The sequence below is a fragment of the Coprinopsis cinerea genome (genome assembly GCF_000182895.1).
Source record: "Coprinopsis cinerea okayama7#130 chromosome 1 map unlocalized cont3.1, whole genome shotgun sequence".
Classification (NCBI taxonomy): Eukaryota; Fungi; Basidiomycota; class Agaricomycetes; order Agaricales; family Psathyrellaceae; genus Coprinopsis; species Coprinopsis cinerea.
Genome location: NW_003307544.1, coordinates 2,478,965 through 2,500,627, shown reverse-complemented (window position 1 = coordinate 2,500,627; position 21,663 = coordinate 2,478,965). Strand labels below are relative to the sequence as shown.

Below are 21,663 nucleotides of genomic sequence, written 5' to 3'. Positions count from 1 at the left end.
CTGCAACCGCCTCTTCCCTAACCGCGATCGTCTAGCAGCACATCGCAAGCGGGATCACCCCGACATGGATCCAGAAGACAATTCAGACTGCCTTACCTGGAACTCAACCTGACAGTCAAGTCAAACGGGACCTTGGAGAGAGTGACGCGAACTGTAAGCCATTGCCAAAATAGAGTATATATTATGCAGTTCAAGAGAATTAAGCGATTAGGAGTTAATTGCCAGATACAGTAGTTTAAAGGTGTCTATTCTTTAGGTCTTCTTCTCCGCTTTTTGAAGGTGCGCTTTGAGAACGAATGCGATGTCGACATGCAAAGGGTTACCCCCATTTTCCAATGTTTGAATAAGATCTCTGAGCCTGAATAATGGGCATGTCAGTAAATGACCATGTGAGAGAGAACTTGAAAAATTACTCGGCCGGTGACTTGCCCTTCACCCTCGGACACTCCTTTAGTTTGTGACTGGGTACACGATTGCATAGGCGACATGCGTGTGGTCGAGTCTGGGCCTGATTGCTGGTCCCATTCACACTCGAGTTTGAAGGCCCGGCAGCGGGCAACACTCCTCCAAGCGGTGCTGTACCCTGTCCGTGTCTGAAAGTGCTTTGCTTACTTGAGGAATTCGCTACATGTTGCGGTGGGAGTTGTTGAGGGGTCGCGGTTGTCACTGGTGCAGACTGTGTTGCAGTGGGAACTGCTGCTGGAAGGGCGGGTCGAGGGCGGGACGGCCCTGCAACCGCGTTATTCTTGTCTACTGTCCTGAAGCTCCGGACCACCTCGATTTCTTCACTTCCCCCTCGATAGTCAGCCAGTGTGGGTTGATGTACCTGTCCAGCCTTTTGCTTCTTTATGTACTCCTTCGCAGCGTCGGCTGCTTGCTTGGGCTTCTTTGTAGGCGGGATAGTGACTTCCTTTGGAAGGGGGTGCAGAGGTTGTCCTTGAATCAGACGAAGCTGTCCTCTGGAGTTGAGAAGTTCGTCGATGGCTCTAACAGCAGCATACTGAAAGAATATCACGTCAGTGTCTCCTTTATGGCCAGGTCGCCGAATAACTTACCCGTTCTTCGTAGGGCTCATCGTCAGCATGGTAAATCAACATCATTCGGTATTCCGCAAGATTTTCCGAATTGTCCGTCATCAAGCACTGCTTGATTCCATGTTTTCCGCCACATAGGCCACAATCTAGAAGGTCTTGCCTAGCAACGTCGGGAATGTCTTCCAGATGAACAACAGCGCTTGGACGTCGTCGGGACTTCTTCTTTGGCTTGTCTATGTCCATAGCAAAGTCTTCATCGTCCGATCTTATTGATACGTGGGATGTGCTCTCGCTCGCGATAGAATCGTTATCCTCAAAGTCGAGGTCGACGACAGACGAACCCTTCTTGTGCTTGACAGGGGAGTCGTTCGTGAATGAATCCTGGGCCACCATCTTGGTCTGAAGGACAATGGATGAGTACGGAGGCAGTCATGGCCAATGAGAGTGTTACCTTTGCGACATCGGCGGCTTTCCGTCGAGCACCACGGCCGGAGAGCGCCTGTTCAAGTGCCCTCTCCTTTTCTCGCTCCTTGTTAATCATCTCCAAAGTCAGTGCCCACGAATCCACTTGATCCTCGTCGCCGACTTCATCGAGAGCATTCCTGTCCGTTGCCCAGACTTTGGCGAACGAAAAGGACATTCCTCCCTCCTTGGGGCCTTCAGTCTGCTCGCCTTCCGTCTCGGTCTTCTCGATGAGCTTTTCGATGTCCTGCTCAGAGTCTGCCAAATAGGTTAGATAGCTGCGGCCATCATGCCAGAGACTGCACGTACAGGTGATATCCTTAGACTGGGCGGATTCCTGTTCATCGAACAACGCTTGTGCACCGTACGTCAGGATCGACTGTATATTCTCTCCGGGTGAATCTTCGTCGTCATCCATCTTCTGCACAATTAAGTGATCCAAAACGAGCTTTTTCTTTCCAATCTGCATGATTCGCTCTAAAAGGCCGAGTTAGATGAGAGCTCGCTTCGCTAACAAAAGCATACCTTCAGCGGAATCCTTGACCATCAGCTTGAAAACAAGACAGGTATTTTTTTGACCATATCGATACGCTCGTGCAATGGCCTAAGGGGTTGTCAGCACGTCACCACATGTGAAGTAGCATCAACGTTTACTTGAAGATCCTGGAATTGAAATAAGTGACATGTTTCTCCATAGACTCTGGCGAAGGGATTTACCTGATGAGGGTTGAAATCTGGATCGAAAATGATAACAGTGTCTGCGGTCTGCGAATCGAGTATAAGGATCAGCGATCATAGTAAAACTGCGCAGAGCAACTCACGAAGAGGTTGATTCCAACACCCTGGCAATTTGTGTCAGCACGATCTTGAGAATCATTAGAAAAGCGAGCTCACGCCAGCGCGGGTAGTTAACAGAAAGATGAAATACTCGGAATTCGGCTTGTTGAATTCATCCATGCATTTCTGGCGCTCCGTGCCTTTAGTGCTTCCATCCTGGGGGGACGTTAGTTACTGTGCAACGACGTTGAGGAAGCACTTGCCAGTCGGAGGTACTTGAACCCTTCGCCAGTCAGGAAATCCTCGATCACGTTCAGCGCCAGAACAAACTGCCAAGTGGTTCACTTTCAAGGCACATACAAAGCTATATTCATTCTTACCTGGCTGAACAACAAGACGCGATGTCCTCGAGCTTTCAGCTTCGGCAATAACAGTTTAAGGAAGCGAAGTTTGGCACTCGCGTCGATTAGTTTGTGGTGCACCTCGTCAGGAGGAAGACCTTGGGGCTCTATGTCCTCGGCATAGAGGTAGGGATGTTGCAAACATCTGACCAGGTCGTCAGAATTATGTGGCCACTTGTAATGAAATACACGCACTTGCGGAGATGCATGAGGACGTTATTCAGCTTTCCTTTAGTCAAAGCATTGGAAGCCCGGTTCGGCTGTGTCAGACCCTTCAAAAGGTCGAGGTTGTGACCTGGAGACGTTAGTTCCCGAGAATGGTCAAGAATGGGACAAGTCACTTACTCAAAATAGAGCGATACACTTGTTTCTGGAGTGGTGCCATACTGACAGGGACAATGACCTCATTCTTGGGCGGGAGCTGCAGCACTTCACTCTTGATGCGACGCAAGAAGTAAGGACGAAGTCGGTTGTGGAGTTGCTTGACCAATTCTTCGTCTAGTTCCTCGTACTGTCTCTCTAGTTCCTCCAGATTGTTCCACTCCTCGGGATCAAGGAAGTTCATGAGATTGAACAGTTCTCGCATGTTGTTATTCAAGGGAGTCTAAAAATGTATGTCAGTCGAGCCTTTACACATATGAACTAGGCCGAAGCGTACTCCAGTCATGATCACCCGATGACCACTAGTGAGTTCGTTAAGCTTCCTAAACAAGAGACTGCTATCGCTTTTCACTGGAACTTGATGAGGAACGCTTCGAACGGAACAAGACATGGTACTCACATCGTTGACCTTCGTCGACGACAAGCACCTGGGAACAAGGAAATGAATACCGTGCCCGTGTCCAGTTTTCTACCGCAACTTACCTCCCATCTTGGTTGACGCTTGAAGACAGCACCCCAGTCCTTAGTGCCAGTGATACCTTCGTATGTAGTAACAAGAACGTGAAATTTGGCGCTGGTATACCCGTCCGGAACCCTTTCATGGAACAGCTCGAATTGCTTGATGACTTCTCGAGCCTTCTTCTCGCCATAGAAAGGGACCACCCTAAGTGACGGAGCCCAGCGTTCGAACTCTCGAACCCAATTGGTGATTGTGGAGTTGGGGACGACGACGAGAGCCGGATACGCCTGCCATTTTGTAGCTACTGTACCGAGGAAGGACGAAACTTGCACCGTTTTGCCCTGGGAAATTAAAGGTCAGATATACCAGTCAATTTTCACTGAAGGGCACCTAACCAATCCCATATCATCTGCAAGAATGCAAGGTTGACGATTCCACCAGTTATCGCAGAGCCAGTTGAAACCATCAACCTCGTCGAACATCAGAGTCATTCCACGACGGTCGCAGTGCAAAACAACTTACCTGGAAGGGCATCAATTTCAAACTTGGATCTTGACCGAGTTCCAACCCTGCCGGGTCCTTCAGCCTGTATTTTCCGTACCCATTCAAAGGTCGGTTGTCAAACTTGTCTTGCTCAGCGGGCTTTCTTTTCGGTACCAGCACCGTCCTCGAGTGCAGGAAACGTTTGAAAGCTCGGGCGAAGGCATCGTATCCAGGTTCGCCGCGGCGTGGAGGCGAGTCCCAGGATGCTGCAATCGCATAAATCAGCTGCACTATCGGCAGACGAGCCGCTGAACATACTTTCATCATATCCCAGGTCATCCCACTTAATAAAGGCATAGACCACCTTGTCGATATCCTTCTCCGCGATATCCCCGTATGCAGCTTCCCACTCGGCCGCTGTTAATGTTGGCGTGTCTTCGAGGAGTTCTCCTGTCTCGAAAATACGCGTAACTTCCTCAGGTTCGTCTTCCTCCATGTCCTCCCCTTCAGATTCAGATTCGATGACTTGCTGGCGTCTCGAGTTGCGAGCCGACCCTTTCTTCTTTTTGCCCTTCTTGCCAGATTGGTCGTCCCAAAACACCAAATCCAGTACGCGGTCAACAGTGGTCCAGGGTGGTGGTATCCGTTTCTCGGCGTCGGGTAGCGCGTCCAGAGGTCCATGGGTAGTGACACTCCCTGGATGACTCGATGATGCCCGCGATTCCTTTGCGCCAATCTCGAATTCATTGGGTTCGCCGGACCCATCAACTTCCTGACCTTCGGGAATTTCCTTCAGTAAGTTCACTTTGGCGCCTCCTGCAAGGAAATGCTTGAGCTTTTGCTGGTTCGTTGACAAGAGCCACATATGAGGGACCCATGAAAGACGCCGATAGCTGCGTTCCGCCCATTTGACGAGGTATTCTCGAGGAAGTTGATCTTTGATATTTGGATTCTCGGGCTGTGCTGCATTGGGGGGATAAGGTCTCCAGGCGAGAATCTTGTCAAGAGGGTATCGGAACGAAACGCAGTCGGCACAAAGCCAGTTCTTGTTCTGGTAGTAGGTCGCGACTTCGCTGACGGACGCGTCAGGATCAAGAGAAGGAGGGGTCTGGAGATGCTCGTAGTGAGCCAATCGTTTGCAAGTGAAGCAGCGGAACAGAAGAATTCTGGCCAACTCCAATTTATCCTTGGATGGATCGGTCATTTCTACGTCGCCATTCTCGTCAGGCTGAGCTTCAGGCACACTGGATACATGTTGCACGGTTTCCAGACAGCCCATGCAAGGACCGCCCCTGTTACATGAGGCTGAGAGCCATTCAGCATCTTTACATGTCCACTAACAAAAGGTTAACGCACCACAAACAAACTCCGTGGCTTCTTCCGTGTCCAATCCTGACCGACGAGGCGGGTTTCCTTCTGCGCCTTTGGCAACCCAGTCCGCTTTATCTTTACTTCGCGCCGCCTTGAGGATTTCGCCTTGTTGCGTGCCAGCTAAACATTGCCAATGAACAGCGACCGGGCACTTCAGACTGAAAGGGGCTTCAGTACCATGGTGATGGATGCCTCTTCAAACAACGTACCATTGGACCCATCCTCCAAGGTTGTTAAATCTCTCGCTATCGGACATTTCAAAGTCATCCTCTGGTGAACGCTTGCGTTTCTTTCCCTTTCCCTTCGATTTGTTCAAATTTCGCAATAATATATGTGCAGGCCTGAGATGACACTTTTCGCAAATGTTGCGATGGGCACGCAAGGCGATATTATCTTCGTCGTCGGGATAGGGATCATATTTGAGGTCTTGCACCTTTCGAATATGGCCGTACGAAGGAATGGGAACTTTGGCCGCAACTTTCTTCCCTTTCGACGGTTTGGCGTAGCTATACTCGCTGTAGTCGTCCCCCTCCTCATCTTCTTCGTAATCCGAGTCGAGGTTGACCTTGACGGTGGCTTTTTGTCGAGCTGACCGCCGCCTGGATGGACGTGACGAATCGTCGTCAGAATCCGAGTCGACCGCGATAACTTTTTGCGAGCGTGTCTTCCTGGGACTGAACGGTAGCTTTCCTTGTTTCATAGTCGATTGACGAGTGCTTCTCCTTGCTGGCCCTGGTGTGCCAACGTAGCTCTCTGCACCACTACCAGTAGTTCGCTCTTCCTCAGAGTCGGAAATGTACAGAACGCTGGCGTCGTCTGAACGAACGCTCCTCGCTGAAGAGATGCTGACCGTCGCCTTATCGCGCGAGATGTTGAGCTTCATTTTAACTCGGGACATGGGATGCACGTAATGCGCAGAGGGATCAAAGTCGGCGTACTTGCCCTCCTCTTTGGCCTTTTCTGTGACAGGGGGACATTCGTTGATGTTAAAGGCCCAATAATTTGAGAACTCACTGTATGCTTCAACGAGATCTGGATGGCGTTTGACAAAGGCCGTAGACAGATACTGGGGTAAAGTAAAGACGCGTTCAGACGCGTTCAATTTCACTAATTGTCGACAACTCACTTTATGCGCGATCCCTTCCTGAAAACGAGCAAAATAGTAGAGCGAGTTCCCTTCCCTGTATTCCCCAATGACCTCGTCGAGGTCAATGTCCATCTCCATCTCGAGATTCGTCTCTTCCCTGGGTTTGTACTTCTCCTTTGTGGATGGTGACAAGGAAGGAACGAGAACTATTGGCTTGGACTGTATGGGCTCTCGCTTCTCTGGCAGGTCGTCAGGGACGTTGTCGTCGACTTGAATGTCTGACCTGGCGGGACTGGAGGACACTGGGGGAACAGATGGCGGAACAGAAGACAATTGTGAATCGGCCTCTGGCTCATTCATTGCCAGCGTCTCGGTTGTGCAATGTGTTTTGAGCAAGTATCGGAAAACGCGCGGTCGTGTAAATTAGGTGCCGGCCGGCCTTGTTCCCCATTAGGCTACATCCTGCCGGGAGCCTTTTCCTTTCGGCCGAGACGCCGATCCGGGCTTTGCCAAATCAAGCGCTGGACAAGTTGCGACAACTCTCGTGTTCAATGTTCATGTATTCTACATGGACGGGGTGCTCTGGCCTTAGGTAGTCTACTGAGGCGACCGTTAGTCTTTACATATTTAACCCTTCCAGCCATTTAGAGCATTGGACTGCCAGTTGTTCACTATGATCTATTTTGGCGTCAGAAAGGACTCCGGCACAGTAAGAGAGCGGAAGACATACTGATACAGAACGCATGGGGGATTCCGTGTTCATCGTGAACGACTTCCACGGGTATACCTGACTCTGATGTGTGGAGCACCTTGAGAACGCGTTCCCGTTCTTCCCCAACCCAATCATCACGCTCGGCGTAGTAGAAACGAAGCTTGCCCTTGCACGACTCAAAAAGAGCCACGTCTAGTTCTTTGATGGCGTGCATTTCATCACTGGCCATTGTAAGAGCGGCCACGATGCTCCTAGGATCCCCGACGAGGTCCTTTAGCACTTCTAGTTGGCTACTTGGCCATTCAGGAAACAGACGGCCCAGGACTTGGACAGGTACCAGTCTTGCGAGATGGCCGAGCTTGGATACAATCCATCGACCAGTCGGAGTGAAAATTCTCTGAGAGCGCGTTAGAGCATCAAAGGCGTGACAGTGAACAAACTCACCCAAAGCCTTCTGCCATTTGGGGTGTCGCCAATGTAGCTGAGCGTCGGGAAAAGCAAAAAGACTGCGTGTACATTTTCTGTACGCGCTTTGAGAACCTGCAGCACCATGAGCTAAAGCCATGGTCGTGTCGAAGTGACATACCTGTGAGCATATCCAGGAGCCTACGCTATGTCCAATCAATACAATCTTGGTGTCGGCGGGATACGCTGACTGGAGTGCGTCGAAAGCCTCTATGGCGCTTTGCACTTGCGACGTCAGACCGTGGTCTGACTTGGCAGAGCCAACGCCAGGAGTATGGCCTATGTGGGCATGAGCTAAGATGGCGAGTCGTCCGCTGGTGTCCCTGTTGTACAAAGCTTCGAGGAATGGTGTGTAGAATTCTATGAGTCCCGGATTCCCTGCAACGAGTGTTCAGTGATAGTGGTCAACAATGGCATGGACTAACGTAACTTACCGGGTACAAAAAGCAGCACACACTTGGGTGGTGTATTTTGAATTTTAGGTGGCCACCAGTGAGCATGGGCAGTATCTAACGGTGGATTGTGTTCAAAAACTGCATTGAGTGCAGCAGATGTTTTGTGTTTTTGAGTTGAGGATATTGAGCGAAGGAAGTGTGGGAGCATTATCTTGGATCAAGTGTGGAAGGACGGAGGCAGTGAGATCAGCGTTCCTCTGCTTAAACCGCGAATGTCCAGAGTACCGCCGTTTCCGACGAGTCGTCGCAGGTCACCGTCCAACGCAAATCGTCCAATCTCGCCGCCAATATCTGCACCAGGCTATTCAAACACACGGCCTCTGCACATTCCTCGATCATCGACACCCACCAACAGCAACGGCCCATATGTTTCGGGCTCGCCGCAACAGTATGGCCTTCCACCAAACAGTGCACCCCTAGGCCCGTCGAGGCCACAGCGATCAGAGCTGCGCGCAAGAGCATCCGATTACTCGTCTGACCGAGGCTCGGTCGTCTCATCGGACGTGTACCGTGAAAGTATGGCCGAGTCTGAAGCTTACAATGTCAACCCAGCTCCCCCTTCACGAAGCAGAACACCTCGACAAGCAACTAGCCCGTATTCTGCAAATGGTGACAATACAACGCCGACATCGCTAAACTCTGCCCTGTCTGCATTCAAGTCGGCCGTTGCTCGCAAGAAGACGCTCGAGTCGGACGATGCAGAGTACTGGTCCAGGGAGCGAGAGAGAGAAATCGAAGAAGAGAAGGCACGCCAACAGCGTATTCGGGACAGGGTACCTGGCTTGAATGTGGTCAAAGGAAAGAAGAGGGCAGGCGAAATCGACGGTGTGTTGCTAACAATTCTACCCCAGCGTACCCATCCTCATGTATATCCTAGCTGTCCTGGATCAAGTGAAAGATGGATGGGAGTTTGTTATCGATCCTGAAGTCTGTATCCTCTACGTTCAAGATTTGGCGTTGGTCTGACCTGCGCCGATTAGTTCAGTAATGTGGAACTGGCGCTACAACTACTCGACCAATCTGCGCTCGGAAAGGACATGGATTCTTTCAGGAACACTAAGCAGATGCTTTCAAAGGCGTTGAAAGGGTCCGTAGATAGTGAGTGTTCGCCGACTGTCATTCACCAAGAGCACTGTGTCCGATCCCCATCCACTAGAACACTACCAGGCTTTCGCGGCCTCTCTTCCTCACCACGCGTCCCTCCTCAACCACCTTAACGACACCCAGCAACAGATATCACTGGCGAGATCAGCATTGACCGAAACCAAAGATGCTCTGGGTAGCAAACGAACAGATCTCGTCCAACTATGGAACAGAGGCCAGGTGCTTGAAGAGATGCTGCGCATACTCGACCAAATGTGAGTTCTGTTTCCTCGCTCAGTTCACGGCCTAATAATCGGCGCCCCTAGAGAATACCTTAAAACGGTCCCCGATTTGCTCGAGACTTTAATGTCAGAAAAACGCCTATTGCAAGCATCCGTGCTGCTGGTCAAGAGCTTGAAGATAATTAACAACAGCGACATGCAAGAAATTGGGGCAGTTTCTGATCTGCGAAGTTACCTTGTGGGCCAAGAATCGGTAAGTCCAATTTGAATGACACGAATCCAAAACTAAACGGTCGTCAAGGCTCTACGTGACATCCTGGTTGACGAGCTGCAAAGCCATCTATATCTCAAGTCGTTCTGGTGCGAGTCCAGGTGGGCTGCTTATACTCCCAATCAGCAAACACGTCAGTATCGCTGCCCTTGTTTCAGATGGTTGCGTGAACTTACGTTGGTCTCTAGTGCCCAAATGTGACGGTGACGGTGATGAGCAAGTCCCAACGGAAGACCCAGCTTCTCCCACATCACCCTCTTTCCGACCCTCTCGTTTAACGCGATTCCTCAACGACCTCGCCCTCCGACCCAATGAACCCCCGCTAGACGTAGGAGATGCCTCCATCAACCCTGGCGAGCGTTTACTCCTGAACACCGGTCCTTTCTCGACATCCCACACCCAAATGACAACGAACTCTAATCCGGAGAGCGATTCCTTCGCTTACATGGAAACCCTACTAGAATCGTTAGCCGTTCTAGGGAAGTTGGGAACTGCTCTGGACAGCATATCACAAAGGCTTCCTGGGGAGATCTACAATCTTGTGGACGCAACACTTGATGAGGTTGAAGAACGAGCAGAATATGGTCGGAGACGATCATTGTTCTCACTACATGGGATGGGCACCAAGTCAGAATCGGCCTTTATCCTTGCCAATGGAGGCAAGCTGTCCGATGTCAAAGGCAAAATTCCGGCTGCAGCGCTACGCCTTGCCGCATTGGAATCGTCAGCAAAACGGATCGATCATGAAATCCTCAGAGATCTATTCTGGACGCTGTATTCCAAGCTGGAAGCCGTTGCTCAGGGTCTACGGGTCGTCTCCGAGGTCGCAAACCGAATAGGTTCAGTGAGTGGATATATCATTAATGCTGGCGCCACTCGTCCTGATTACTCTTAGAGAAGGGACTACCGTGATTCGTCGGGGAGCAAGCCCAACTCACTGTTCCCTTTGACCGAGGTCTGGTCCCCGGTTCAGGCAGAGGTACGAAGTATGTTGTACGTACTTCTCCACCAAGCTCATCCATCTCCAGGTTAGACGCCTCATTTCCGACTATCTGACCGACGAACAACAAGGCTCCGCAGCAAGTCGCAACCCTATTACCTCAATCAACGAAATTTTGAGAGAGGGCAAATTCTCCAGGGACAAGATCAAACCTGTATTCCGCTTCTCGGATACGGACGCCAAGTCACTAATCAAAATCCTGAAACCTCACGAAGAGGGACTGACTAGGGTTCTGAAAGACACGATGCCCGGTCTAGCGCCCGCTGGAACTAGTGATTCAGCATCGTCCATCATATCATCCAATGACGACCATCTCCTTGGCTCCGACCAGCACCATCGGCTCTTAATCCGACCGGATGCGTTCCACGTTACGATTTTGTTCCAGCCTACGCTCAGTTTCCTAGAACGGGTGACAGATATTCTTCCTGCTGGAGTGGAGTCCGTTCGCACATCTTCTGCTGTCCTCGATGAATTCGTTTTGAAGGTCTACCTTCCGCAACTGGAAGAACAGGTTCTTGACCTGTTCCATGAAGCAGTCTCCGGTAGGGTTTTGGGGTACAGGTTTAGGCGCCCATGTTGACACCGTTACCCAGGTCCTGATGCATTCCAACCTGACCCGGTCTCCGCTCAACTCTCTCCCGAGCCTCTGGTGAAGGCTTCCATGCAATTGATGGCTCTTGTTAACTCGCTTTGCGCGATGCTTCAAACAAGCCCCTTCCATCGAGAAAGCTACTCTCGACTAATGCTCGGTGTGGTGATCCAATTCTATCAACGATGTAGCGATCGATTCCAAATGTTGACAACCACAACAAATGGGACCGATGTTGCACTGTCTGCTCAGTGGGCCCAAAGGTCGGAACTGCAGCCGCCTCTATCTGAACTCCGAAACACCGACGTAGGTCGCATTTACCTATCAAAAGCTAACGATATCTGATGTTCTGGTATAGGAAGCCTTTGCTTCCACGCAGCAACAATTGTGCAAGCAGGAAACCAACATTGAGTTGGAGCTAATGAGACAGAAGACTATCACCAAGGCAGACCTGATCTCATCCAACAGAAACCTTTCGGCACTGGCCAGCCTTTACCGGAGCGTCGTATGTTTTATTCCCTGTTTCTACAACTCGTCGCCGACCAGTTCGTTAGGCTTGGTTTACAGCGGAATTGAACAGCTTAAAGGCGCGACCGGAAGATGTTCTGTCCCCAATGAGTCCTGGCACCTTAGAGCCTATGACTGCAGCGACAGCTGTCACACCTTTCTTGCCCCCTCCACCGACGGACGATGCAGACCTCAAACTTGCTCTGTCGAAAGAGATGGCACTGTGAGCGACATATCCACCTTTCCGTGCTTGCCCATCTTGACATCGGTACAGACGATTCCAAGCTCTTCTGAGAACATATGACCAGCTATCCAGTCTCATCTTGGACACTCTTCGCATCGAGATCCGGTGTCGTACGCTTTACTACTTGGACTCGTGCATGAGACATGTGAGCGTCTGTATGAATCTGCACATCTTTAGACTACTGATGAACTATGCAGGGGAACTATAGTGCTTCATATGAAGCGGCTGAACCTGACTCCCACATCGTCGACCTGAACACGGAACTCGTGCAATGCGACGAACTGCTTTCGATCAGCTTGCCTAAGAAAGCGAGACAGTGCGTCGGTTCTAACCGTCTCTTGATGCAGCTCACCTCGACACTGTTTTTAGATTTGTGTTCGCGGGGCTCGGTCAGTTAATGGAGCATATGATGATCCATAACGCTAGGCATCTTCATCTACCCAACGACTTCGGCATCAAGAAGGTCCTGCGCAACATTTCAGCGCTGCAACAGAGTATCAAGACGCTCAACAGCGATCAGCAAGATGCAGACTTCGAACGTGCCAAACGCTACTACTCGATGTTCTGGATTTCTCCACAGGTGAGTATTCTTCTCTGTATCTCGAACCAGTAATTGACATGGATGCAGGAAATGTTGAACGGCATCAAAAAGCAACAGCTTTTCAGCTTTGACGAATACCAAACCATGCTCAACCTCCAATGTGGCGTCGTGCCAGGCGAGCCCGGTGAAAATGCGCCCAAGGCTGCAGACAGGAACTACAGCATGTATATCATTGAATTGCACGGCATGGAGATTCAAGGTTCATAGCGCACGAATCGCACCTTCCATTAGTCCAGACATACATACCCTAATCTAGTGCTGTTTGACATTTGGTTTCGCTGTCGTTCACTACCCGTATTGTATTGTTATTTTTGCTTCTTTTTACTGGTGCTGGTGAGGTCTGCTTGTTGTAACCATGCTAGACTCGCTTCATCAATTTGTCGCATTGTTGGGGGCACCTTGGCTCCCATGGCATACGGGGACAAACCAGCCGTGTACCGGGTCGGTTGAGCGTCTATAGTGTTAGTCGAGTTCGTTGGAGACGGTAGTTCTGGTTTCAGAAGTGGCAAGCGAGTCAACAATTCACGGTATCGTCGTCGAACCCATAAGGAAGGGTGTCGTTGTGACTGATTCTGGTTTTCTGAAGGTGTTGTCTGCAATTGCGCCATTTCTTTTCGTGTCAACGGAGGTGGGGGAGCAGACCCGATGATAGATTCAATGTGGTCTACTAAGCCAAAGTCTTGGACTGTCGAAGGCCGGGGCGAACAGCCTGATTCGGCTTCCGCCTGGACCTCCAGGGGTGGATGAACTGTGGACCATGCCTTTTTGAAGAACCGCTGCTGGAGGTTGACTTCCCGCCGCTTGCTGAATGGGCCCAAAAGGCGAGCGAGCTCGGATTCTGGGTCTGCACGAGGCGGAAGAACATTCGATGCCTTCCACGCGCCTTGTCTCATGGCCCGACGAGCTTTCCTTGCATCGGGACTGGTCAAGAGTGCTGTCAACGCCGGGCTATAAACTGGAGGTCGAGACTTTTCTACCCCGGGAATAATTGGAGGTGGAGTTGGGAGAGATGTTTGGTCTGCGAGAGGCTGTGAATAGGGAGTTGGTCAATTTTTCCAATGTCTATGTGGAAGTGTTTACCTCTAGCAACTCCCATTTCAATTTACCCTTCCGACCGTATGCGACACCAAGGACATGCTGGAACGCTCCGACTTGTCCACTGTTAGCTTTCTCCAAGTTCCTCACTTCCTGCAGCAATGAGCAAACAAGTGTAGAGGAGAGGAGAGTCCAAGGTACCTTTTGCATCTGTTTGAACCTCCGGTTGTGGATTTGCGGTCGACGACAACTCAATATCCTCTTAATGTCATCTCGCGCCTTTATTCTGTAAAACTGTCTTCACCAACTTCAGCAACAGTTAATCGTGACATTAGACAGCTGCCTACTGCAAATAGACATGAGGTAATTGTCGGATTTCCCTCAGACAAGTACGATAGAGCGAGAATATCTGAGAAGGGGTCTGAAGAGGTGTTGGTGTTGGTGGCATGAGACAAGTTCGCGTCAGAGCTCCCGCGCGACGGCACCCTACATAGACACCGAGCCTACGCATTCGCGTGGAATCAATTTCCGAATAGGTTGAAGGGGTACATACAAGTTGAGGGGTACTACAGGTTACAGATACTATGTAATGTGTGATTTACGATAGGGAGGGTTTAGGAGGGCGGTGGTATGGGTAGTTATACAGGCTCTAAATATAAAACCGGATTCCGTGTTCTAAATAATTTACCCGTCGTTGAACAGTTGACTGAGTTCCTCAATACGCCTGGCCAGTATCTCAGACTTGCTGACGTTCTGGCCGAGAGTCATGTTCGCGAGTTCTGTCTTCTTCTTCTGCACCTCAAGTAGTCGCGCCTCGATGGAGCCTTCGATGATCAGCTTCACTGTTTGAACTGGTCGGGTTTGGCCAAGTCGATGCTAACAGAATGTTAGATTCATCCCAAGTACAAATGCTTTCCAAACGTACAATACGATCAACAGCTTGATTTTCAACGGCAGGATTCCTAAGAGAGAAAATGTATCCGTCAGTAAGGGTAGAGAGTGATGGCGCCGACTATCTGCGTACCAATAGGGATCCATCAAATAAACTCGTTGGGCAGCGGTCAAATTGAGGCCAACACCTCCCGCCTTCAAACTAACAAGAAGGACCTCACAGCCGGGGTCGAACTTCAAAGCGTCCATAGCTTTGATGCGCTCCTCGCGCTTCATCGTGCCGTCCAGTCGATCATAGCGTATTCCTGCAACCTCTAGCGCGTCCTCCACCTTGTCAAGCATGGTCGTCCATTGCGAGCTACATTGTCCAAACGTGAGTGAAAAACAATACTACAAGGCGACAATTTTACTCACAAAACAACGGTTTTGACAATATCGGCTTCTACGTGATTCCCTTGGTTGTCGGTCAGTTGGATTTCGTTGTCGTAGTTGGCTGAATGAGGGTTCATCCTTGAGAACTGGATCAGATCGGAAATGAGAGCCTTGACTTTGGTCGATGGTCTGAAGTTTTCCAATGCTACGCCCTTCTGACGCTTCTCCTTCTTCTGAGGCTTTTTCTTCTCAAGAGTGTCGCATTTGATTTCGATGGCGTCCGTAGGACTAAGGGCAGTTTGGCAGACGGAGCACGAGCGGCAGGCGTCGGAGGAAGGACTGGGCCAACCCGGACAAATTGAGTTTCGATAGCATTCGATGCAGAACAGATGCTGACATTTGGTCAACACAATGCGCGGCACTACGGGGCTGCTCGCTCTCGTCGGTCCCCTGGATGAGGAAGCTGATTGGGCCGCCTTCGGCTTGCGACCCCTGGGTTTGGAGGGAGTCGCTTCAGCATCAGGGCAGTCAGCCTGGTCCAATGGAGGTGAGAGCTCTCCTCCGCACTCTACGCATTGAGTGGTTGCCGAGTCTCGCAAGATGGAGAAGATAGCGTTGGCGCGTGCAGCGGTGAAGCCTTCCTTCGTTATGGCATCGACGACGTCCTCGTATTTCAGTGACGGCTCCGTGGATTGTCCGCCGGGTTCCTTGCCTTCAACAAGCTCGAAGTGATCGCAGATTTGGCGAAGTCGAAGGATCTTTTGCAGAATACCGACGTAATTCTTCATGATCTCGTTCTTGTTAGAAAGGTCGTTAAATTCCGCCTTCGACTCTGTGAAGAAGCGATCATATATCTCCTGTTCCTGAGCATCGAACTTGAGGAGCCGCAACTCGTCGCGCCGAGGGGGCAATGAAAGGATTTTCTTCCCATCTGCTGTTTTACTCTCCTTTGTCCGCCGAAGGGTAATGCACTTCATGATGCTTTGTAGACGGGCGATACCGAGGGCATGGCCATACTTGACGGGCGTTCCAACGTGTTCTGTCCAAACATTCTTGTCGTCAAGAGGAGAAAGACGCAAGAACTTGATAAGTGCGAACACATCATCCAGCTTGTTTTGCACTGGAGTTCCTGTTAGGCACAGGCGCCTGTCCGCCATTAGGTCGCAAGACGCCCTACTTCCAACGGTACTAATCTCCTTGATCGAGCTGGGGACATAAGTATGTGCCAAATACGCTGATGTACAGAATTACTTACTGAGCTTCGTCAAGGACGACCCTGAACCAATGAATACTTTGCAGTGGGCTCGACACTTCGTTGGCAACGTTGGCAAGGACCGATGTTTTCTTCCGTTTTTTACCCTTTTTTGCTTTCCCAAGCTTGATGACTGCATTCCCCCTCTCGTCGACCTCCGTTGGTCCAACATCACTACTGTCTTCTTCGTCGTCTTCGTTGACAGCTGTGCTGCGGGTTTGCTTGGAGAACTCGGACGCCAGAGTTGCGTACGTGGTGATGACTGCGTCAAAGTCTGCAAGAAAAGCAGGGTCGGGGCGGCGGGCGTTTCCGTGGTAGATGTAGACGCGCAAAGGGGTGCCCTCGCGTACCCGGGCCGGCTTAGCTTCCGACTTCTCAGCTGGGCAAGACTGGTGGCCATTCGATTGCGGAGGGCAGCCTCCATTTCCGCCGACGACGGTGACTTCTCCTTTCCAATGTTCACGGAATTGATCTTCCCAGTTTGCCACAGTAGACAGCGGGCAAATGATAAGAGTGGCTCTGCTTTTTGCCTTGATGCGGCAGATACGGACGTAGTCGGATTCCATCTTGTCTTGCGCTTTTGACGCCTTCCCCTTGTTTGATGACGCGCTCTGGTTGACCTCGGGCATTCCCCAAACGCTCCCAGCAAAATGGGAAGGATCCAACATTTCGACATCACGTCCCGGGAGTGGCGGCGGTCGTTCCAACGGGGTGGTGGCGAAATTGCGAGCAGAGGGTAGAGTTGCAGCAATGAGAGACACACAGGTGATCGTTTTACCAAGGCCCATCTAACGAGGATGAGCAAAGCGAATCAACGCTAGAAATTGCGAAAACCTACATCGTCTGCCAGAATAGCCCCTTTCGATTCTCGAGGTTCTTCGAAAACCTCTTGTGATGTAACGGGGTGATACCACGAGACCCGACGGGTTATCGGGTGCATCCGCTTCTGCCACAGGGAAGAATATGTACCGTCCGAGTTGCAACGCTCGCGTTCTCTTTCCAACAAAAAGGTCAAAGCCTTCTTCTGATGAGGGTATAGCTTCGTGGCAACATCCGGCGCTAGATGATAATGAGATACGCGTGTTCAGCTAGGACCGATACAGAACACCTACATGCTTCCGTCTCTGCTAGTTCTTCTCCATCTTTCAGGTTCTTGAACAATTCGTCTACTTGACTCCTTTGAACCTCTACACTCTTTCCGGGGTTGGAAGGAGTGGTCCACCGCATGTCACGGTGTATGCCCCGACTAGCGTGCCCGCCAGGAGGGGGGTTGTGCGGATTGAAGTAGTGGTAATGCGAGATAATCTTGATGTCAAATGTCGGCGAAGGGTGATCAAGGAGCAAGCCACATTGTTGCAAAAAGTTCCCTACAACAGGGATATTTCCCTTCGGTGTGTACACCAACATTTGTAAGGGCAAGATGGGAAGCTAAAGATAGATAAGCGACCTGGAACATTGGCACTCGGAGTTGCGCATACTTACATTAGGACGGCCTTTGCGTATTTTGGCGTCGAGTCGGATAAGACCCTTGCCTAGCATTGGGCCAAGAGAAGTAGCAACCTTTTGTTCGACAACTCCAAAACCTTCACCGCCAGTGGGCTCCCCGTTGGGCGTGCGGCTAGTGGGTGTGCGTATGTGGATGGTTTCGGAACCGCCTGGTTTGTTTGCGGCATGCTCATACTGAAGTCGAACAGGAGCATATTCATTATCCGAGTTATGGTCCTGTGGGACGATGTATGGAACGGGGTACAAGATAAGCGCCGTAACTGTGAGTTGGCCAATGCAAACCGGTGTTTTCGGCGGCAAATCTGGAGGGAGTCCGCAGCTGCTTCCTCCAGTCTGCAGTTCCTGCGATTGTCTGACTTGATGCGGTGGAGGCGATGGCGATGCTGTGAGATCAATGACTTGTCTGCTGTGTATATGGGTTGGCGGAGGTTGACGCCCTTGTACTTGAGGCCGAAAAGGCGCCGTCGAAGGGCCAGGCAAACCGTTCGGCGACGACTGGTGTTGTTGGCGCAGTCCAAAATGGTTAGCTGAGGATGGGCCTGCAAATGCGGGGCGATACTCATTGTGGTTGAATCCTTGGTTGGGTGCCGGGAGATGGGCCATGGGGGGATTTGCACCAAAGTAGCTCGGTCCCGATGGAAAAGCGCCAGGACCTGTACGCGGTGTAAAACGAGATTGTGCGGAAGAAGACTGGTTATTCGAAGATTGCTGGGGTTGCTCTATACGTGGCCTCTTCGACAGTCGTCCAATGTCGCGTTCAGAGGTTGTGGTGTCCGAAATCTCATCGTCATCGTCGGCGGTGAGATCAATGTGGTTCGATGAAGTGAAAGCAGGACGCGGGGACAAAGGGACGTTGTTGAAGGGCTGTCGTTGTTCTTGGAGAACGGCGGACATTGTTGGCGACACTGAGGCGGTCGTGGACAACGACGAGAGGGTCGCAAGCGTCGAGGGCGAAATTAGAAGTCAAGCCGAGCGGAAAGCGCAAGTCCATAACGGCGATTTGATTCATTAGTAATCATAAGTCATCATCACTGACTGGACTTTGAGATTCGGGAACGACTGAGTCGCCCATTTGACCGTTATCAAACAGATTTGAAATTTGGTGCGGAATACGAGATACAGATGGATAAAAGTTCCTAAGTGTCTCAAGTCCAACCCATCGCATAGTAAGCCTGTCGGGCAGCTTCCTCCTTGGCATTTTGTTTGCTGCTTCCTGTTCCCTCTCCTTTAGGAATCCCATTCACTGGTGTAACAGCTTGGTCAGAATATACTTCGGCGCTTATGCAACTGTATCACACACCAATACAGCGCACAAGCCACGTTCCTGCATGCGAAGGACCGCTGAATTGTGCGTCGTACTCCACCGATACCCGCCTTTGTGCTGCAGTTTGATTAAACAGAGGAAGGAATGGTAGGTTCGGCCGAGCGGGCGCCAAAGGATTTGGGCGAGTTCCGTGCGAGCTCATACTAGCACGAGACACCTGTTGCATTGCAGGTGGACTGCTCACAGGTGGTGGCGGTGGCGGTTTAAAAGCTGGAGCAGGGGGACCAGGCTGAGAACCAAAAAAGATAGTTTCAGGACCAGGGCTCATGGTTTCGGCCTTCACTTTCTTCGTAGGAGGTGGAGTCAACGCTTGTCGCGGAGGGGACATCGGACCCTCTTCAACGTGCATAGGGCTTGAAGATTGACCCAACTTGTCCCTGTTGGGAATGTTCAGGTTCTGGCCAAGTAATGTCTGAATCCATTCCCGTACAACAGGTGCACCTGAATCTAAGTAAACGCCTGCAGTATAAGCGTAGAATATATCGCGAGTTTCCTAACAAGCAGATGGTCAGCACAAGTAGAGGACTGCGCAAGGAACGATGGTTACCTGGGGCTTGGTGATTCCTGATGACTCGCGCAGAACGGGGTCGTAGCGAAGTTTCCTGAGCAGTCCATAGTGTGTTACCCACTCCTCGAAGAGGTCATCGCACAATAGTTCCTCCTTCCTCTCCTAGAGCTGGTTGAACTACAGTGAATCCGGGCAATCGAGTGTGGCACTCACCACTATCTCACCAGCTCTCAGCATCGGTCTGGTGTCGAACAGTAACTCTGTTACCACCGAGTCTAGTACATGCTTTCCCAGCCAGGAAAGTCTCTCATTGTCATACTGGTCGAGACTCGAGCATGTCAGCCTCGTTCTCAGGGAGGAATGGGTGAATATTTGAAGGACGAGATCTGTATTGCTGATTGGTGGTAGCTTTGGGGCCGTAGTCCTGTTGAAGACAACTGGAGGCTGGTCTGGAAGGGCTCTCTTCTTGAGCTGAGGATAAGGGGATGCGGTATTGAATGATGGTGGTGGCGAGGACAGGTACTGCATGTCCATGGCGGTGAAGAAGGAAGAATTAGGTTACATGCGCGCCCATAACGTTGTGGCATTTTGATCGGTCGATCACCTGTATCATCGACGGTCATGTCGCACCGAGTGGCATTTTCATACGTAGGCTCCACCGCTTCGTTTATGTACAACTCCTTTCCAGGTGCCCCTCGTATTACGATGACTCGGAAGCTCAGTCTTGGAGTCTTGGCCAGTCCTCCTATTCGTATATCATATCCACGTGATGAAGATCTTCTGAATCCCCCAAGAATCCCCCGTCCAGAAGCGCGATATTGCAACTTGTCTACTCACCTCCACGACAGTGACAATGGCTGGCCCTCTCGAAAAAGTTTCGTCCTCCAAAACCTTTGCCGGGGAACTCGTCAAGTACAAGTTCAAGGTAACCCAAACTCGTCCGAATTCTAAAGTTCACTGATCGAGCCTATCTCTCTCTCCCAGTCAGAAGCCCTCGGTGGTTTGGACACCCATTTCAACCTCTTCCTGCCTGCCTTGAAGCCAGGACACAAGGCCCCCTTGCTTGTTTACCTGGCCGGTCTCACCTGTACCGAAGATAACGGGTAGGTCTCCTTCCCTTCCAGGTACGAAGATCACGGAACCCACCTCCTTTAGCGCACAGAAAGGCGGCTTTTTCGGGGCGGCATCCTCGCAGGGACTCGCCATCCTGTTCCCCGACACATCTCCTCGGGGTGCCGGGGCACCAAACGAAGATGATGACTGGGACTTCGGCACCGGTGCTGGTTTCTACCTCAATGCCACCAAACCCGAATACGCCAAACACTACAATATGTACGACCACATAACCCAGGAACTTCCCAAGGTCATCGAAAGCGCAGGATTACCTATCGTCAGTCTCTCTTGTGCCATCCTCGTCTCTCCTTGATTCATCTCATACTGAACTACTTTGGTCAGGATATCACTAGGCAATCCGTTTTTGGACACAGCATGGGAGGCCATGGTGCTCTCGTCCTATATCTGTCCTCTAAGACTAAGCAGTATCGCTCAGCATCTGCATTTGCTCCGATCTCCAATCCCTCCAAGTGCCCCTGGGGTGAGAAGGCCTTCAAAGGCTATCTCGCAGGCGGCGTTCAGGAAGGAGCGGACAAGTATGACGCCACCGAGCTCGTCGCTAAACACACCGACCCTCTCCACATCCTCATTGATTATGCAAGTACTTTGTTTAGCGCCTTTTCGACTTACACTAATGTCGCTTTCCTGTCCACAGGGTACCGGAGATAAGTTTTACCAGCAAGGGCAACTTCTCCCAGAGAACTTCCTCAAGGCCGCTAGGGGTGCTGGGTATGACGAAGTGCAGGTCCGCGTAAGAAGTCATGAAGATTATGATCACAGTTATTACTTTGTAAGCCGCCCCCTCTCTCAAATCCTTCTCCCAGATTCTAACATCTTCTTTCCCAGATCTCGACCTTCGCTACGGATCATGTTCACTGTAAGTCCCGACCCGGTCGCTCCGTGTTTGCACTTCTGACAGCTGCATAGTCCATGCAAATTTCTTGAAAGCTTGAAACACAAGCAAATGAGGTGAAATGAGGCCGTGACAATGAAGACCAATGAATTTGTAACACATCAAGAAGGACATTCCATACGTG

The 21,663-nt window shown here is 50.9% G+C and overlaps 6 protein-coding genes across 6 annotated transcripts; 2 read left to right on the top strand and 4 right to left on the bottom strand.

Moving 5' to 3' along the window:
• Nucleotides 1-252: 252 nt before the first annotated feature.
• Nucleotides 253-6,816, bottom strand: CC1G_01763 (SHREC complex subunit Mit1; the record flags this gene model as incomplete). The annotated part of the gene is made up of 22 exons (XM_001829031.2): nt 253-358; nt 414-1,000; nt 1,056-1,433; nt 1,486-1,754; nt 1,806-1,973; nt 2,022-2,100; nt 2,151-2,159; nt 2,214-2,261; nt 2,318-2,338; nt 2,391-2,489; nt 2,654-2,819; nt 2,870-2,969; nt 3,020-3,278; nt 3,333-3,406; nt 3,456-3,483; nt 3,539-3,856; nt 3,911-3,985; nt 4,038-4,264; nt 4,317-5,303; nt 5,355-5,527; nt 5,579-6,435; nt 6,496-6,816. 22 exons carry the CDS (start codon nt 6,814-6,816, stop codon nt 253-255), a joined length of 5,349 nt encoding a protein of 1,782 aa, XP_001829083.2.
• Nucleotides 6,817-7,083: 267 nt separating this feature from the next.
• CC1G_01762 (hypothetical protein) lies at nt 7,084-8,236 on the bottom strand (the record flags this gene model as incomplete). Its single annotated transcript, XM_001829030.2, has 5 exons — nt 7,084-7,127; nt 7,187-7,565; nt 7,613-7,708; nt 7,755-8,011; nt 8,068-8,236. 5 exons carry the CDS (start codon nt 8,234-8,236, stop codon nt 7,084-7,086), a joined length of 945 nt encoding a protein of 314 aa, XP_001829082.2.
• A 64-nt stretch (nt 8,237-8,300) lies between these two features.
• Nucleotides 8,301-12,937, top strand: CC1G_01761 (Sec8 exocyst complex component specific domain-containing protein; the record flags this gene model as incomplete). Its single annotated transcript, XM_001829029.2, has 16 exons — nt 8,301-8,913; nt 8,966-9,015; nt 9,069-9,186; nt 9,245-9,446; nt 9,498-9,666; nt 9,715-9,817; nt 9,873-10,528; nt 10,580-10,663; nt 10,713-11,226; nt 11,278-11,579; nt 11,632-11,778; nt 11,828-12,003; nt 12,055-12,169; nt 12,222-12,340; nt 12,394-12,604; nt 12,653-12,937. 16 exons carry the CDS (start codon nt 8,301-8,303, stop codon nt 12,830-12,832), a joined length of 3,759 nt encoding a protein of 1,252 aa, XP_001829081.2. The 3' UTR covers nt 12,833-12,937.
• Nucleotides 12,938-13,147: 210 nt separating this feature from the next.
• On the bottom strand, nt 13,148-18,575 carry CC1G_01760 (DNA repair protein RAD5; the record flags this gene model as incomplete). Its single annotated transcript, XM_001829028.2, has 13 exons — nt 13,148-13,218; nt 13,332-13,653; nt 13,706-13,762; nt 13,862-13,946; nt 14,008-14,163; nt 14,349-14,536; nt 14,586-14,622; nt 14,685-14,909; nt 14,966-16,069; nt 16,179-16,963; nt 17,014-17,234; nt 17,288-17,603; nt 17,658-18,575. 13 exons carry the CDS (start codon nt 18,573-18,575, stop codon nt 13,148-13,150), a joined length of 4,485 nt encoding a protein of 1,494 aa, XP_001829080.2.
• Nucleotides 18,576-18,826: 251 nt separating this feature from the next.
• On the bottom strand, nt 18,827-20,047 carry CC1G_01759 (hypothetical protein; the record flags this gene model as incomplete). Its single annotated transcript, XM_001829027.2, has 4 exons — nt 18,827-18,924; nt 18,982-19,498; nt 19,553-19,675; nt 19,727-20,047. 4 exons carry the CDS (start codon nt 20,045-20,047, stop codon nt 18,827-18,829), a joined length of 1,059 nt encoding a protein of 352 aa, XP_001829079.2.
• A 298-nt stretch (nt 20,048-20,345) lies between these two features.
• Nucleotides 20,346-21,613, top strand: CC1G_01758 (esterase D). The gene is made up of 7 exons (XM_001829026.2): nt 20,346-20,438; nt 20,498-20,616; nt 20,669-20,903; nt 20,969-21,223; nt 21,282-21,416; nt 21,473-21,503; nt 21,554-21,613. Exons 1-7 carry the CDS (start codon nt 20,367-20,369, stop codon nt 21,577-21,579), a joined length of 873 nt encoding a protein of 290 aa, XP_001829078.2. The 5' UTR covers nt 20,346-20,366; the 3' UTR covers nt 21,580-21,613.
• The last annotated feature ends 50 nt before the right edge of the window (nt 21,614-21,663 follow it).